Source organism: Cololabis saira, chromosome 16, assembly GCF_033807715.1.
Source record: "Cololabis saira isolate AMF1-May2022 chromosome 16, fColSai1.1, whole genome shotgun sequence".
Lineage (NCBI taxonomy): Eukaryota > Metazoa > Chordata > Actinopteri > Beloniformes > Belonidae > Cololabis > Cololabis saira.
Genome location: NC_084602.1, coordinates 37,654,819 through 37,671,603, shown reverse-complemented (window position 1 = coordinate 37,671,603; position 16,785 = coordinate 37,654,819). Strand labels below are relative to the sequence as shown.

The 16,785-nt window shown below is 38.7% G+C and overlaps 2 protein-coding genes across 3 annotated transcripts in view; one reads left to right on the top strand and one right to left on the bottom strand.

Moving 5' to 3' along the window:
* LOC133462191 (afadin) overlaps window positions 1-10,077 on the top strand; it is a 29,879-nt gene extending 19,802 nt beyond the window's left edge. Inside the window, exons 15-22 of the mRNA XM_061743332.1 lie at window positions 1,348-1,442; window positions 3,588-3,698; window positions 4,580-4,671; window positions 6,061-6,183; window positions 7,283-7,969; window positions 9,749-9,791; window positions 9,875-9,926; window positions 9,996-10,077. Of these exons, the coding sequence (XP_061599316.1) occupies window positions 1,348-1,442; window positions 3,588-3,698; window positions 4,580-4,671; window positions 6,061-6,183; window positions 7,283-7,969; window positions 9,749-9,791; window positions 9,875-9,926; window positions 9,996-10,077 (1,285 nt within the window). The remainder of the gene's footprint in view (window positions 1-1,347; window positions 1,443-3,587; window positions 3,699-4,579; window positions 4,672-6,060; window positions 6,184-7,282; window positions 7,970-9,748; window positions 9,792-9,874; window positions 9,927-9,995) is intronic.
* On the bottom strand, window positions 9,822-15,553 carry dusp23b (dual specificity phosphatase 23b). Of its 2 annotated transcripts, none has more exons than XM_061743856.1 (3): window positions 15,480-15,553; window positions 12,904-13,228; window positions 9,822-10,371 (listed from the first exon to the last, which is right to left on the bottom strand). In XM_061743856.1, exons 2-3 carry the CDS (start codon window positions 13,171-13,173, stop codon window positions 10,186-10,188), a joined length of 456 nt encoding a protein of 151 aa, XP_061599840.1. In that variant the 5' UTR covers window positions 13,174-13,228; window positions 15,480-15,553; the 3' UTR covers window positions 9,822-10,185. The 2 variants fall into 2 exon arrangements, with proteins under 2 accessions (XP_061599840.1, XP_061599841.1); XM_061743857.1 differs by having other exon boundaries at window positions 12,904-13,202; window positions 15,480-15,549.
* Between the last annotated feature and the right edge of the window lie 1,232 nt (window positions 15,554-16,785).

Genomic DNA, 16,785 nt, shown 5'->3' with positions numbered 1-16,785 from the left:
AAAGAAAACCAAATGTGTCGTCGATAAATGATGATGATGATGATGATGATGACTTGGTTTTATATAGCGCCCTTCAAGGCACCCAGAGCGCTTTACAGAGATCATTATTCATTATTATTCATTCATACACATTCTCACCGGATAAAGAAAAAGATGGGGAGAAATGCGGAAAAATAAATATCCACACGAGTGACGAGTGATTTGGATGTAAATTGTGATGGAAAGACAATGTTTTTAGCACAGAATATTAAAAAGTGGTGGTCATTCCTCATCCTCAAGAAAATAGATGTACAGAAAAAACGGTCACGTGAAAAAATGGTGGAATATTGAGAGGTGATTAAAAAAAAAAGTCATACTCATGTTGTCCAGATGCAACTTTTCTCTCTGTAATCTCAAATTAAAGATAACCGTGTTTGAATTGTAAAATGGGTTTGGCTAAATGTAATCTTTGAATAAAACTAGACTAAAATGGTCTTGGACAATTCTGACTAAAATCTCCATCCATTCATCCATCTGTACATCCATCTTAAGTTGCTTTCGTCAACGGAAATTATGACTAAATATTGTTGTCAAGGAACCTTTATCACGCTGGTCATGTGATGATAACGATAATTAAATATATAATGCAATATCGTAGACAAATAAAAACCAGACTAAAATGGTCCTGGACAATTCTGATTAAATAAGACTAAAAGGCTCAGACTTTTAGTCGACTGAAACTTGACACGACTAAAAGGAGAACGTGACTAAAACTAATAAAAACTAAAATGATAGCTGGACTTAAACTAAAATTGAGACAGGTTGACAAAAACAACACAAGTTTTAGGATAACTTTGTCCCACTAGCGGTTCCCTTGGATGCTTTGACTTGTTGGGCCCCTTGTCGCCCCCATGTGGTCAGTATTGGTATTATTAGCGTCGACTGTAAAAACCAATGGACCGAGCATTCGGTCACATGACCCGTTGTTTTCCGAAGATCTTTTTTTCTTTGTACGATGTTCGGCATTGTACCTCTGGAGGCCGGACGGACCACGCCCACCGTCTGTCAATCAAAGTTGCTCCTCTGGATGACGCTGGTTTCGTACAAACGCGTGTTTAGCGTGACGATCCAGATCTGAGGAAGCGATAATGGTCAGCCATTGGCTGAGCCGACTGTCAATCAATGACATGAAATAAATGTAACGCTGGATATTAACTCTCGTGGCGTTTTAAAAACACCCATGTCAGAGTCGTCATGGGTGTGAAATCAACCGACTGAGACCGAAGCGTTTGGCACCACCCCTCCTCAGAAAACCCAGTCCAGTTCTTCCTATCCGGTCCTAACGCCGCTACTCCTGCGTCTCTCCAGGGCGGCGGCCATCATGATGCGGACCGGCCCCGTGGTGACATTACAGGTCGTCAAGTCCGGCGCGAGCTACCACGGCCTGGAGGCGCTGCTGGGCGGTAAGTACGACCCAAAAACACCACATCTTCTCCCTGGTTACCGGTTAGGACCTCTGATCGTAAGTTAGTTAATTAATCTTTATTTCAGTCAATCACAAGCATGAAAAATCAACAAGCAAGATAACAAACATCCACAGGTTTTTCCCTGGTCAACATTGTGATTATTTTGACAGAAAAGGTCTGGGCTTGAAGCATAAAGCTGATCTTGCCCACCTTTTAACATAATAGAATATACAAAAAGAACAAATGAAGTATCATGAGGTTACACAAAATAATAATAATAGTAATAATAATAATAATAATAATAGCTGTAATAATAATAATAATAATAATAATAATAATAATTTCAATTTATATAGCGCTTTTCACCTGAAGCGACAGATCTCAGAGCGCTTTACAAAGAAGACTAAAAACAAGACTAAGAAACTAAGACAAAGCCTAGTTACTAAATAAGATAAAAAGTTGTGGGCAGCAAAAAAAAAAATATTTGAATAAAAGGGGTCAATAACTGTAATAATAGTAATATTAATAATAATGATGATAATAATAGCTCTGAAAACAGAAAGTGAAAAGATGCTAAGGAAACCGACAAAACCAATTTAGGTTGTCATTTCATCTCATGCATGTGTATCGTGTCTATACATCAAATCCTACATACTATACATGCATACAGGACAGAAAATTAGAATATTGTGATAAAGTTCTTTATTTTCTGTAATGCAATTAAAAAAACAAAAATGTCATACATTCTGGATTCATTACAAATCAACTGAAATATTGCAAGCCTTTTATTATTTTAATATAGCTGATTATGGCTTACAGCTTAAGATTAAAGGGAAAGTTCGGTTTTTTACAACCTGGACCTTATTTATGGCATTTTTTATGGTCGTATACTCACCCAGAAAAGTTTGGTGTGATTTGGAGTCCTTCAGAAGATATTAGGAGGTTTTTTGCGAGCCGCTTCTCCGTGTAATGGAGCGCATGAGGGCATAGACGGACGCAGACGATGCAGCATCTAAATAACACATGATTGCCGCGAAACTCTTAATTTCTTTTATGAATCACTAGATCTGCTTCCAGGACCTGTTGTAACATTGTGGCGCTGTCTGTGTATTAAATAAATCAGTTTGTAAACAAGACCTCTGAACTCATGACGTCATCTCTGTGCGCGCACTCTGTCCTCCGTTCAGTGAGCTCTTCAGCCGTACACTCCAGTTCAAAACGGTAAGGACGTCCATCATATTCAAAGTCGTCGTCCACAACCTCAGAATTTGACAAATATTCAGACATGTTTCAAATAACTAACAGTAAACTAACAGTAGCGTGAGGTTTCTGTACACGGAGCTGTGTCTGGGATGCGCGCACAGAGATGACGTCATGAGTTCAGAGGTCTTGTTTACAAACGGATTTATTTAATACACAGACCGCGCCACAATGTTACAACAGGTCCTGGAAGCATATCTAGTGATTCATAAAAGAAATGAACGAGTTTCGTGGCAATCATGTGTTATTTAGACGCTGCATCGTCTGCGTCCGTCTATGCCCTCATGCGCTCCATTACACGGAGAAGCGGCTCGCAACAAACCTCCTAATATCTTCTGAAGGACTCCAAATCACACCAAACTTTTCTGGGTGAGTATACAACCATAAAAAATGTCATAAATAAGGTCCAGGTTGTAAAAAACCGAACTTTCCCTTTAAGATTCCCAGAATATTCATTTTTTTGAGATAGGATATTTGAGTTTTCTTAAGCTGTAAGCCATGATCAGCAATATTAAAATAATAAAAGGCTTGCAATATTTCAGTTGATTTGTAATGAATCCAGAATGTATGACATTTTTGCATTACAGAAAATAAAGGACTTTTTCACAATATTCTCATTTTCTGAGACAGTCCTGTATACCTGCATATGTTCATACCGGTACACACCCACAGGCACACACACACATGGGTACATTCTTCTTTGTTTGCTAATTCTGCTTCTATATGTGTCCATTACCGTTGCTTTGAATAATAGCTTATATGCTTTTATTGAGTTTGCTAATTTAAGGTCGTTATCTAATGAGTTACACAGTTTTACTCCTAAAACAGATAAACATCTGCCCTTTGTATTTGTTCTTACTGTCGTCTTAATCGTCTCTTCAGAGGACGGAGATCGTCTCAAGGAAGGTGACGGAGCGTCAACGTTGTACTGCGTCGTCGACCTCGGCAACAAGCGGAGCCGACAACTGTACCGCTCCGACCCCAACGTGGCGGGTGGGTGAGCCGGTCCGGGGGTGAACCGGTCCGGGGGGGTTTACGGCCTCGGTGATGAAAATTTTTTTGCTAATTTGAAAATAAAATTTGAACCTGAAAATTCTTTTTTACAGTTTACATATTTTTTTTCAGTATCAGATATTTTTTTCAGTTTCAGATCTTTTTTTTTTTTTTTCAGTTTCAGACTTTTGGCCCCGATCTGGGGCGGGAGACGTTCCTCAGTCATGTTGCCTTCAGGAAACGTAGGTTGCCGAAGTTATCAGTAGAAGTACAGTATGATTCAACACTGTATATACACCATATTCACGTGATTGGCAGTGGAAAAAACTGATATTAGTGACACATTTCTGCCATCGCAAACGATACTGCGATGCGTTCATGGAAGTGGGAAATGTCAAACTTTAAAGTGTGGCTGTTGAACTGTAGTACAGTCTGGCATAGTTTATGGCTTTTATACTGCGATTGGTGCCAAGTACGGTCTAAAACAGCTTTTTAAACAGAAATGTGTCACTAATATCCATTTTTTCCACTGCCAATCACGTGAATACGGTGTATATACAGTGTTGAATCATACTTCTACTGATAACTTATGTAACCTACGTTTCCTGAAGGCAACATGACTGAGGAACGTCCCCCGCCTTCTCTGTTCTGCTGTCACTCATGATGCTACGCCCCTCTCAGTTGATGCCACGCCCCCCACGCCAGATCGGGGCCAAAAGTCTGAAACTGAAAAAAAGATTTGAAACTGAAAAAAAAAGATTTGAAACTGAAAAAAAGATCTGATACTGAAAAAAATAAAATTGAAACTGTAAAAAAGAATTTTCAGGTTAAAATTTTATTTTCAAATTAGCAAAACTTTTGACCTTGATTTTGCTCCATAGACTTTCGCCCGGAGGACGGAGACGGACGCGTCGACCCCGGCGTGGAGGGAAACGGCGCCACTTCTGCCTCCAGCGTCGACCTCGGCGCCGATGTGAGCTCCTCCCACTTTTATCAGCGTCTTATTTGTGATTACCGTATTGGCCCAAATATAAGACGGCCCTGATTATAAGACGACCCCGTTTTTCCAAACTACAGTTTGAAAAAAGACTTTTTGAACACCAAATTCAATTCTTATACAGAAAATAATGATAGTACATCTGAAACCAATGATTATAACAATATATTTGAGAGAAAAAGCATGTTATTTTGCCTCATTCAAATCATCATCTTGAAGTTTGCATCATAACTTCTCCTCAGCTGCCGGTTAACCTGCCGATCTTTGCCCACTTTTCTCCAGATTGTCGCTACGTTTCTCCATTTTCTCTTATCTCTTCTCTTTTCTTTCTAACCGCTATTTTTTATTTTTCTTCTTCGTGCTACAACTACAGGACTGTCACAGAAAATTAGAATATTGTGATTTTCTGTAATGCAATTACAAAAACAAAAATGTCATACATTCTGGATTCATTACAAATCAACTGAAATATTGCAAGCCTTTTATTATTTTAATATTTCTGATCATGGTTTACAGCTTAAGAAAACTCAAATATCCTATCTCAAAAAATTAGAATATTCTGGGAATCTTAATCTTAAACTGTAAACCATAATCAGCAATATTAAAATAATAAAAGGCTTGCAATATTTCAGTTGATTTGTAATGAATCCAGAATGTAGGACATTTTTTTTTTTTTTTTTTTAAATTGCATTACAGAAAATAAAGAACTTTATCACAATATTCAAATTTTCTGACACAGTCCTGTATTTTTATTTTTATTCTTCGTGACAGGGGTTTGTACGGAAGAGTAATAGGGTCAGGCAGGAGAAAAATAAAAATAATATTTTAGATTTTTTGTTACATTATGCACTTCATGAAAAAAGTCGAAATGTCGAGATTAACGTTGAAGTACAATTTCTAGAAAAAAGTCAAAATTTCATGAATAAAGTTGAAATGTTGAGAAAAAAGGCAAAATTTCGACTTTATTCACGAAATTTCGACTTTATTCTTGAAATTGTATTTCAACATTAATCTCAACATTTTGACTTTTTTCTCAAAATTGTATTTCAACATTATTCTCAACATTTTGGCTTTGACTTTTTTCTCGTAGTGCACAAGAAAAAGAAAATCTTCCCCTCAAATATTTTTTCTCCTGCATGGCCCTAATACTCTTCCGTACACTTTGGCCCCTGTGAAGTTCAGTTCAGCATTCGCTTTGAAGATATCTGGCGCCATCTAGCGTTGTAAATGGGTATAATGTCTAGACTCCGAATGTAAGACGACCCCCACTTTTTCAGTCTTATTTCAATTCAAAAAACACTGTCTTATATTCAGGCCAATATGGTACTTCAGCTAAATTTGCATCGTTGTCTCGTCTGGATTCAGACGCTCCGCAGGGAATACTTGACCCTCCCGAACCCTAAATCCCGGGACAAGTCCGTCTCTGAGGCCGGACGGACTCAACGAACCCTCAAAACGTCTCGGACGCCTTCGGACCGGACCTTCCTGGTAGGTTCTGATCGGAAATCAGCTGTAAATCTCTAAGATTTTAATCTCTGTTTCTGTCCAGATGTGTCAAGTAACAAAGTACAAATACTTTGTTACCTTAATTTTGGTTATCTATACTTCACTGGAGTAATTATTTTTCAGACGACTTTTTACTTTTACTCCTTACATTTTCACACAATTATCTGTACTTTTTACTCCTTACATTTTAAAAACAGCCTCGTTACTCTATTTCATTTCGGCCTTTAATAAAAACTATCCAGTTAAATTGCTCCATCCGGATAGAGTGAATTTGGTTGTGGTTGTTTCAGATGTTCTTGTCCAGTTTTGTTCTTACATCCGTTCCCTCAGATTCCTGCAACTAAACTTGGATGTACATTCCAATAAAGGTTAGGATAAATGATAACATGCCTCTGAAGTTTGACTTTTTGCACCATTACAATACTTATAGGCAACTAGTCATCATATCTCCTGCTCTCTGAAACACATGTTAATGCTCAATAGTACACATATATGCTTCTTTAATATATTTACATTAACACATGTTAATGCTCAATAGTACACATATATGCTTCTTTAATATATTTGCATTATACTAAGATGTTTCATTTTCAATGACTTTTGTCCTTAATGGCTTTTTTCCCCCTTACATTACTTTTACTTTTATACTTTAAGTAGTTTTGAAACCAGTACTTTTATACTTTTATTTGAGTAAAAAACTTGAGTTGATACTTCAACTTCTACAGGAGTATTTTTAAACTCTAGTATCTATACGTCTACCTGAGTAATGAATGTGAATACTGAAGACACCTCTGGCTTTTCCTTCCTTCTTTCCTTCCTTTCTCCCTTCCTTCCATCTTTTCTCCCTTCCTTCCATCTTTTCTCCTTTCCTCACTCCCTTTCCTACTTCCTTCTTTCTCCCTTCCTTCCTTCTTCCCTCCCTTCTTTCTTTCCTTTTCTCCATTCCTTTCTCCCTCCCTTCTTTCCTTTTCTCCCTTCCTTCCATCTTTTCTCCCTTACTTACTCCCTTTCCTACTTCCTTCCTTCTTTCCCTTTCTCCCTCCCTTCCATCTTTCCTCTTCCGTTCCTGTTTCTGTCTCAGCGTCAGGCCCTCTCTCAGGAGGACCTGAGCGTGGAGGGGCGGCGCCCCCTGCTGGCGGCCCAGCATGCACCGGGGCTCTACTCGTCCTTCCCGCTCCGCCCGAGCGCCTCGGCCCACGACGTCCTCTCTGACTCTCCCGCCAGAACGACGGCCGCCGGCCTGTGGAGGACGCCGTTCTCCCAGCAGGCCACGCCCACGCCGTCCGTCCAGCCCGTACGCATCGACATCCCCCTCACCCGGGCGGGGCCCTCCCCCCCCAACCCCCCGCTCACCACCTTCCAGCAGAGCCACGCCCCCCAGCGCCGAGCCCCGCCCACTTACGCCTGCCCCGTATCCGCGGCGACGAAGCCGAGCATCTCGCCGGTGAAGCACGTTTCCTTCCAGCAGGAGACGAGCGCCGTGACGGCGAGGCCGAGCCCTCGGGAGCTGGGCGACCCCTGGAGGCGGGAGGCCCGGGAGCAGCTGGAGAAGCGGCGAGCGCTGCAGGCCGTGGAGCGTTTGGGGCGCGAGATGGCGGCGCTGCAGGCCAAGGCCCGGCGCTCGGCGGAGGAGAGCGGCCGGCTGAGGAGGCTCAGCCTGGAGTGGCAGTTCCAGAAGAGGCTGCGGGAGGAGCAGCAGGACGGAGAGGAGGAGGAGGAGGACGAGGTGGTCGTCCAGCAGCCGGCGGACAGAGCGTCTCCGATGGAGGTTGGAGAGGGAGGAAAACTCCAAGTTTATCCTTTTATTGATTTTCTAAACTTCACAAAAGTCATTAAAAATGTTTGACACTACCTTTTCTGACCACACGGGGGCAAAAAAAACCCAAGTTCAAGTCTAAGGCAGGAGGCGTGGAACACGTGCTTTACTGGCGGCCTTTACTTGTCCGATACTCGGCACACGCAACTTTTATCGTTATTTAAGGACGTCAAACCGATAAAAGCGATTTCAAGATTTAAAAATTACGTTTCAAGATGAATAAAGAGCGTCTCCGATGGAGGTTGAAGAGGGAAGAAAACTCCTCGTTTATCCTTTTATTTATTTTCTATCAGGGCTGGGCGATTTTGGACAAAAATAAAATCCCATTTTTTTTCTCTGAAAACCTGATTTTCGATTTCGATTTCGATTTTTTTGGTAAAACTACAAAAGACAATGGAATAAATTGTTTCAAATATTTTATCTTTATTTTTAAAGAAAAATAGCAAACAAATTTCCCTATTGGGAATGAAGTGCAATTGAAAGATACTGTTAATCCTCCTTGAGTTTAGTAAAGTGACAACATTTACAATTTTCTTGACCAAACAAAGATGACTAGACGCATGCAGCCAGCTGCAAAAAAGGAAAATTGATTTTCCGATTTTCCTTTTTTTAACATCGTCTTGATTAATAAATCCGATTTAGATTTAAAATCGATTAATCGCACAGCCCTATTTTCTATGTTGCTAAACTTTAAAAGTAGTTTTAAAAGTAATTTAAAATATTTGACACTACCTCTTCTGACCACACGGGGGCAGAAGAACCCCCAAGTTCAAGTCCATGGCAGGAGGCTCCAAAGACGGATTTATACTTTTACCGGCAGCTTTTATTCGTGCAATACTTGGCACACACAAATTTTATCGTTATTTAAGGACGTTAAACCAATAACAATGTTTTTCAAAGTTTCAAAATTCTGTTTCAAGATGAATAAAGATGAATACTGAACGTCTCCGATGGAGGTTGGAGAGGGAGGAAACTCACTGTTTAACCTTTTATTTCCGTTTATCTATTTAAGTCATTTAAAATATCTGACACTACCTCTTCTGACCACATGGGGGCAGAAAAACCCCCAAGTTGAAGCCCCCAGCACGAGGCTTGGAAAACGGCTTTATACTTTTACTGCCGGCCTTTACTCGTCCGATACTCGGCACACGCAACGTTTATCACATCATTTATGGATGTCAAACCACTAACAATGATTTCAAGGTTTAAAAATTACGTTTCAAGATCAATAAAGATGAATACAGCACGTCTCCGATGCTAGAGGTTGGAGAGGGAGAAAAACTCACCGTTTAACCCTTTATGACTGGCTGGAGCGCCAGCGCTCCCGTTTGCATATTGATTTTCAAAACATACAATTACAACCAAATAAAACAGAGCAATAATTATTTTTTGCATTTGAAACAGACCGTAGTGGTCGGTAGAGGAACTTCAGGTCTGATCCGGATATTAGTGGTTTATAGGACGTCAAACCAATAAAAGCGATTTCAAGGTTTAAAAATGACGTTTTAAGATGAATAAAATAAAACCACACGGGGGCGACAGATCACGTGGTTGTATCACAGGACGTGTCGAGCTGACCGCCCCCTTGTGGTCAGAAACAGTATCGCTACATAAAAAACATCTCTTTTCCATTTTTAACCTTTTTATTTTTAACCTTTTAATTTAAAAATACCCATTAATGTTATAAAATCATGTTTAATTAGCTTTAATCATAATTATGTATTTTTCAAGAGCAAGAGTGGGAACGCCAGGGAGGAGGACGAAGCCAACGCTGGTAAGAACTCACCACATCAGATAAAAAACGTAATTTAATCCTCAGTTTTATTCATCCTGTGAACATTTCCACGTTTCTTGCAGGTGAAACATCGATTGGACGGAAGAACGGCGTCCGTGACGCACCATCAAGCGAGTGAGTTTACAGTTCTGCGTCACGAGCGCCACATTAAAGTCAAGTATTTCATATATTATGTCTCTGCAGGATCCGGAGGAGGAAGATGGCGCCTGAAAAGCTCCCGTTCAGCGAGCGCCAGCGGCTTTTCTCTCTGCCGTCCAGTGCGTGAAGATTTTCAAAATAAAACCTCAGTAAAAGATCAAGCATGTGTTCTCCTGTGTCTTGTCTGTTTTCAATCGACGGGTGATTAAAGTGTACTGTGAGCGTCCCGGCAGAGCTACTTGGTGCGCTGGTAGAACTGCACGACGGCCTTCTCCTGCTCGCCGGTCTCGATGGAGCCGCGCCGGAGCCGCCGGATCTCCTCGATGGCTTCCAGCCCGGAGATCTTCCTGGTCTTCACCAGGTAGCAGGCCAGCATGGTCCCCGTCCGGCCGTGCCCGTGCATGCAGTGCACCGCCACGCCCTGGCCGACAAAAGGCAAGGCAAATGTATTTATATACCACATTTCACAAGAAGAGCATGGACTCAATCTGCTCAAATACATAAAACAAAGAGAATTACAGGGTTACAATAACAGAAACAGACAAAAGGATGTTTAGTCAAGAGTTTAGTCAAACGCCTGTGTAAAAAGGTAAGTTTTTAGTCGGCTTTTGAAAGAGGGCACTGTTGGAGCAGACCTTAGTTCCTGCAGAGAGCGGGACCGTAGTGACTGAAAGCACCATGAGCAGATCTAGTGTAAATTCTAGGTATGATGAGGAGACTCTTATTTGATGATCTAAGGCAGGGGTGTCAAACTCATTTTGCTTGGCGGGCCGGATTTAACCAATTTTTTTCTCGCGGGCCGCACGCTCAAAATAACAAAAACCGTGCGAAATTTTTTTTTTCTAATTCTTTTTTTTTTACTATTGTTATCTAATCCAATATCAATTTAGTTAATTTTAAAGGAAATATGCACTTTGTTTACACTCTAATTATGTAAAATATATTTCTTCACGATATTTTCTTGAAATTTCTTGTTTTTTTTCAAATTATGTAAGATACTTTTAATAACATTTTACAAAGATAAACAGAAACAAGTATGTTTTTTTTATATTTCGCTTTTTTATAGGAAATTTAATTAAAAGCTAAATCTTTCTTATTACATCCAAGAGTGTTTCTTTGTGATTTAGAGATTTTTCCAGTACAATTAAGTGTATTTATTTTTAAAAATTGTCGCGGATATTTACGCCAGTGTGTTGAAAAAGTCAGCACTTCTCTTTTAACGGTTTTACTTTGTCACTATCCTCGTATTCAAAACTGAAATTCTCAGAATAAATATCTTCTATCATCTTTTTTAGCAGTGATATTTTTCCTGCGAAAATATATAATAGAAAAAATAAACGACGTCTACAAAGAAATAAAATCGGCAAATGCATTCTAGAAAACTAAAAAAATGTAGAGAACTGCTCTCTTTGTGGAATAACGATGGATTTGTAGAAGAAATATATTATCAGATATGCTGCGATTCATGGTAATTATTTATGCCTTCCTTTTTAGTAAATTAACATTTCGGTTTTTGCGTTGGAAACTTCTAGCAGGCCGCATGAAAATCTCTCTCGCCCACGGGCCGCACATTTGACACCCATGATGCACTTTGGGCCCTCTCTGTTTTTCCCGGGGTGCGAAAGAGGAAACTCCTTCCACGTTCATTTCTGACCAATGAGAGAACAGTTGGTTCATGGCATTTGTTAACAGCTTTGAACCGCTACAGACGGTTGCCTTGTGAACACAAACTCCACGAACGAGAAACAAAACAACTGTATCGATTGAGCCCCTGAATGGGAACAAAACAAACGGGCCACAGGTCTGAAAGCTCCCTTAGATATGGTGAAAACCAGTTAAGAACTGAGGCCTCTGAGGCCCAAACTACGGTGGCCGACAAGGGCCAAGCGCACTGCAACGGCCTAATGCGTCTCAGTTAAGGAAAACGGCTTCAAGTACAGAAACGATTCAAATTCACAAACGAGGTACAAAAAGAGGAACGTGGTGCAAATGAAAAAACGTGCTGCAAAAAACAAAGACAAATGCAGCATCATCAAACGCTGCAAATAGAGAAACGATGCACAGCTCAAAACGATATAAAACAAGAAACCATCTTCAAAAGAAAAACGCTTCATAACCGGTTACCAAACCTGCAGGGGGCGCTCTCAGTGTAATAGAGACCGAACAGCTGACTGAACCACAGTGTTTACGTCCATGGTTTAAACATACAGCGGGAATGGTAATGTGATATAATGTGGTTTATATCACTGTACAACGCTGTACATTACGAGACGTTTCTTTATTATATTTTAACGTAACAGTCAGCTGTTCGGTCTCTCTACATCCCGTGTGTCTGTCCATTGAGCTGTTAGGCTGAGAGCGCCCCCTGCAGGTTTGGAGACTTCCGGTTGTAGTGACCGGTTATGAAGCGTTTTTCTTTCTTGTTTTATATCGTTTGTGCTTTGCATCGTTTCTCTATTTGCAGAGCGTTTGATGATGCTGCATTTGTCTTTGTTTTTTGCAGCAGGTTTTTTCATTTGCACCACGTTCCTCTTTTTGTACCTCGTTTTGAGTTTGTGAATTTGAATCGTTTCTGTACTTGAAGCCGTTTTCCTTAACTGAGACGTATTAGGCCGTTGCAGTGCGTTTGGTCCTTGTCGCCCACCATACCAAACACTGTTCAAGGCGCTGGAGTAGAATGACGTGGTCCACAGTATCAAAAGCTGCACTAAGGTGGAGGAGGTTGTCTGTATTAATCTTCAGATCATTGATAACTCTGCCCAGGGCTGTTTCTGTACTGTTGTTTTTTATAAAACCAGACTCGTCGGCATCAAACAGGCTGTTACATGACAGATACCTGTGTAGACAACCTTCTCCAGAGTTTCCACAACAGCACACGCCCACGGATTAGGCTGTTATCTGCTGCGGCGCCCAGACAAAAAGCCCAACCCGACCCCGGGAGGGAAGCGCTCACCTCGCCCTTGGCGTTGGCCTCCTCCACGATGGAGAGGAACCGGTCCACCTGCTCCGGCGAGGGCGGCGTGAAGTCCACGATCTTGATGTGGTGAAGCTGCAGCGCCGGGCACGAGTCGTGGTGGGGGGGTTTCCTCTCGCACAGGCAGACCAGGTGCTGGATGCCGTTGTCCAGCAGGAACTGGTACTCGGCCGGCGTCCTGGGCAGGGCCAGCCCGGCCAGTTTACCCGGTTCCACCCAGGAGAAGTTGTGAGGAGAGAACGAGCCCATGACGTCCAAGTGGGGACGGATTTACTTCCCTGAGTGACGAAAGCAGGTGGAAGATCTGAGGAGACAGGGAAGTTGGTTTCTGATTCGACATGAATATACATGAGGTTCCTTTAACCCTTGTACTGTCTTTGGGTCATATCTTTGGGATATCTGATCACTTTTATCACTGATGCTGATCTTTTTATGACGCTTATGTTTTTATGCCTTATTTTATGATGTGTTATACAGTATCTGATCACTTTTATCTCTGTTTTTCGTGTTGCCAAGCGTCATGAGATGACCTTTGTTATGATTTTTATGATAACATTTTATGATTCGTTTTATTATAAAATCATGCAAATTATGTTCAGAGCCAAATCAAAAATGCTCCCTGACTCAATACAAAGATTCTTTTCAATTCAGGAGACTTGTTATAATCTCAGAGGTGTCTGCAACTTTACTGAACAAAAAGCTAAAAAAGGTCTGAAAAGGAGACGTGTCTCCATTACTGGAGTTAAATTCTGGATTATGCAAACATACATTTAAAAACATGTCATTCTCTTTTGGTTTTTAATAAAATGGTTTGTAAAGCTATTTTTGATGCTTATAAGTGTGATTGACTATCTGTTAATGTTTCTTTGCTTTTCTGTTGTTTCTTTGGTTTTCTGGAGGTCGGAAGCCACAAAAAGAAAGTTGATAATAAAGGATAGGCTTTTATAAGCAGTTTGCTTCTGCCTTTTCAGTCATTGTTTAACACATGATTATTATGTGGATGTATGCATGTGTATAGATAGGTGTGTGTGTGTGTATATATATATATATATATATATATATATATATATATATATATATATATACATACATACATACACACACATACACATACACATATATGTAGGTATGTATGGGTGTATGCGTACGTATGGGTATACATATATATGTCTGGTGTGATTATGTGTGTAAGTAGATATATACATACATACATACATACATACATACATACATACATACATACATACATACATACATAGATATAGAGCAGTTACAGTATAGTGTACATAAGAATATTTATATAAATATTTATATGGGCATGTGTGTACAAATATATATAAATATTCAACTATGTGTATGTATGTATGTATGTATGTATAAGTATGTGTGTGCGTATAATTACAGTATATAATAATAATAATAATAATAATAATAATAATACTGTTACTTAGCAGTGTGAGTACATTGAATATTTATAAATACAGGTTAAATGATCAGTGAATGGGGGTAGGACTAAATAAGTTTACACTTCTTCCTACTCCTTTTTTGGCACATGTAAATCAAGATAGCAAGTTTTAAAAGGATGAAATTCTTTGTTTTCTTGTTTTGTTTTCTGTTTCTTTTTTTACCGCGGTTGAATTGGTTTGATATTGGATATTGGATATTATGAATTCAACACCCATAAAACTTGTGATACATACTGATTTTGGTCATATTGCTTGTGATGTTTTCATGGTCATCTAGACTATATATCACAAGAGAGTAATTATTATAAAATCTTATTATGGACTGATTTAATGAGGTTTAATGAATTCAACACCCATAAAACTTGTGATACATAACACCGATTGTTTTCATTAAACCTCATTAAATCAGCCCATAATATGATTTTTTAATAAATACTGTTTTGTGATATATAGTCTAGATGACCATGAACGCATCACAAGCAATATGACCAAAATCAGTGGTATGTATGACAAGTTTTATGGGTGTTGAATTCATAATATCCAATATCAAACCAATTCAACCGCGGTTCTTTTTTTTTTACATGTACAAAAATAAAATAAATAAAATAAAAAAATATTGGTTTTGTGTGAAATCTCAATGCTGTGCACAATGTTTTTTAGTGTTGTTTTTGTGTTGTCATGATTTAATAAACTTCATTCATTCATTCATTTAACGCTATACAAATAAATTGAATTAAATAATGACTGAATAAACGTCACCTGTCTAATCAGAAACCAACTTCAGCCGCCATTGACAGCATTGAGAATAAATGTACTAAAGAAGCTGAATCTTTCATTTATAACTTTTACATATTTTACGCAAATAACAACAAAAGGACTCGATTTCTTCACTGAAAAGTAAAGTAAATAAATTACGTAGTAGATAGGTCCGTTAACTGGCATTTGGGTGAAAGACAACTGTAAAATAAATGGTCTTGTATCCGCCTGATACGACCGTAAATCCAGCATATCGATCCGAATGTCATATTATTGATCTGATTAAGACCGAGTCACACTTAAAAGGCAGAAGAATATCGAAAGAGTACTTACAGTTTTTGTGAGTAATATGAGCTGCGTCCGTCCAGCTGACTTGTGATGCTCTGCCTCAGGCAGCAAAGCATCATGGGAAATGTAGTCCTACCGCGACTCCGCCCAAAGATACTCGATACGTCTCTGCTCCGCCTCCTTCAGAAGGAGTTTTTTATTTTATTTATTTATTTTATTGAACACTTGAATATTGTACAAATCCTTGAGGCATATAAAACATAAAACAGCATGTAGATTTATAAGGCAAGGCAAGTTTATAGCACAATTCAACAGAATAGAATAGAATAGAATAGAATAGAATAGAATAGAATAGAATAGACTTTATTAATCCCACAGAGAAATTCACTTGTGCAGCAGCAAACATACACACGCTCAACAATGTTTACAAAATACACACGAAAGTATGGAAAGGTATAAAAAAGTATATGCTAAAAAAAGATCAAAATAACCAATAAATAGTTAAATAGTTAAATAGTTAAAAAAGAGCAATATAAAAAATGAGCAATGTACAAAATAAATACTAAACCCCAAAAAACGAATAATATGTACATGTGCATAAATACCACTGAGGTATTTAGAGGGAGAAGGTTATTGCGCTTTCAGAAAGACAGGGTAATTCAAAGTGCTTTACATCAACGTTAAACGCAGCAAGACACAATTAAACAGTAAATAACAAATAAAATGAAATAAATGATAAGAAAAGAGGTAAAAGTTTTTCTTTCTTTCTATTTATTTATTTATTTATTTATTTATTCATTTATTTATTTATTTATTTATTTTTATTTTTTAATTGAACGCTTGAATATTGTACAAATCCTTGACGCACATAAAACTTAAAAAAACAGCATATAAGACAGCAGATAAGATGCAAAGCAAGGATATAAACAAATGGTGGGTCAAAAGTTAAAAAAAGAAAAACAACTAAATATAATAAATATAATAATAAATACATATAAATAAATATAAATATATAAATAAATAAATAAATAAATAAATAAATGAATAAATAAATAAATACAATTATAATAATAATAAAATATGAGAAAAACGGTGCGAAGCAGGGGCGTTAGTCATCTTCAAATATCTTTATAGCCGTTAAGGAGTTGTTAACCATGTTTGTTTTTAATCAGTCTTAAAGCACTGAGATGTTTGTTTATCAGGTATCTTTTAAAAGCTGTAAAGTTTGATTGCCAGAACTTGGCATGGATCAACAGGTTATTAAGTACAAAGTCACGTATTTTATTGTCGATATCCAGTCTTGTAAGTCTTCCCAGAAGCTTCCAGAGTACACGCAATAAAATAATAGATG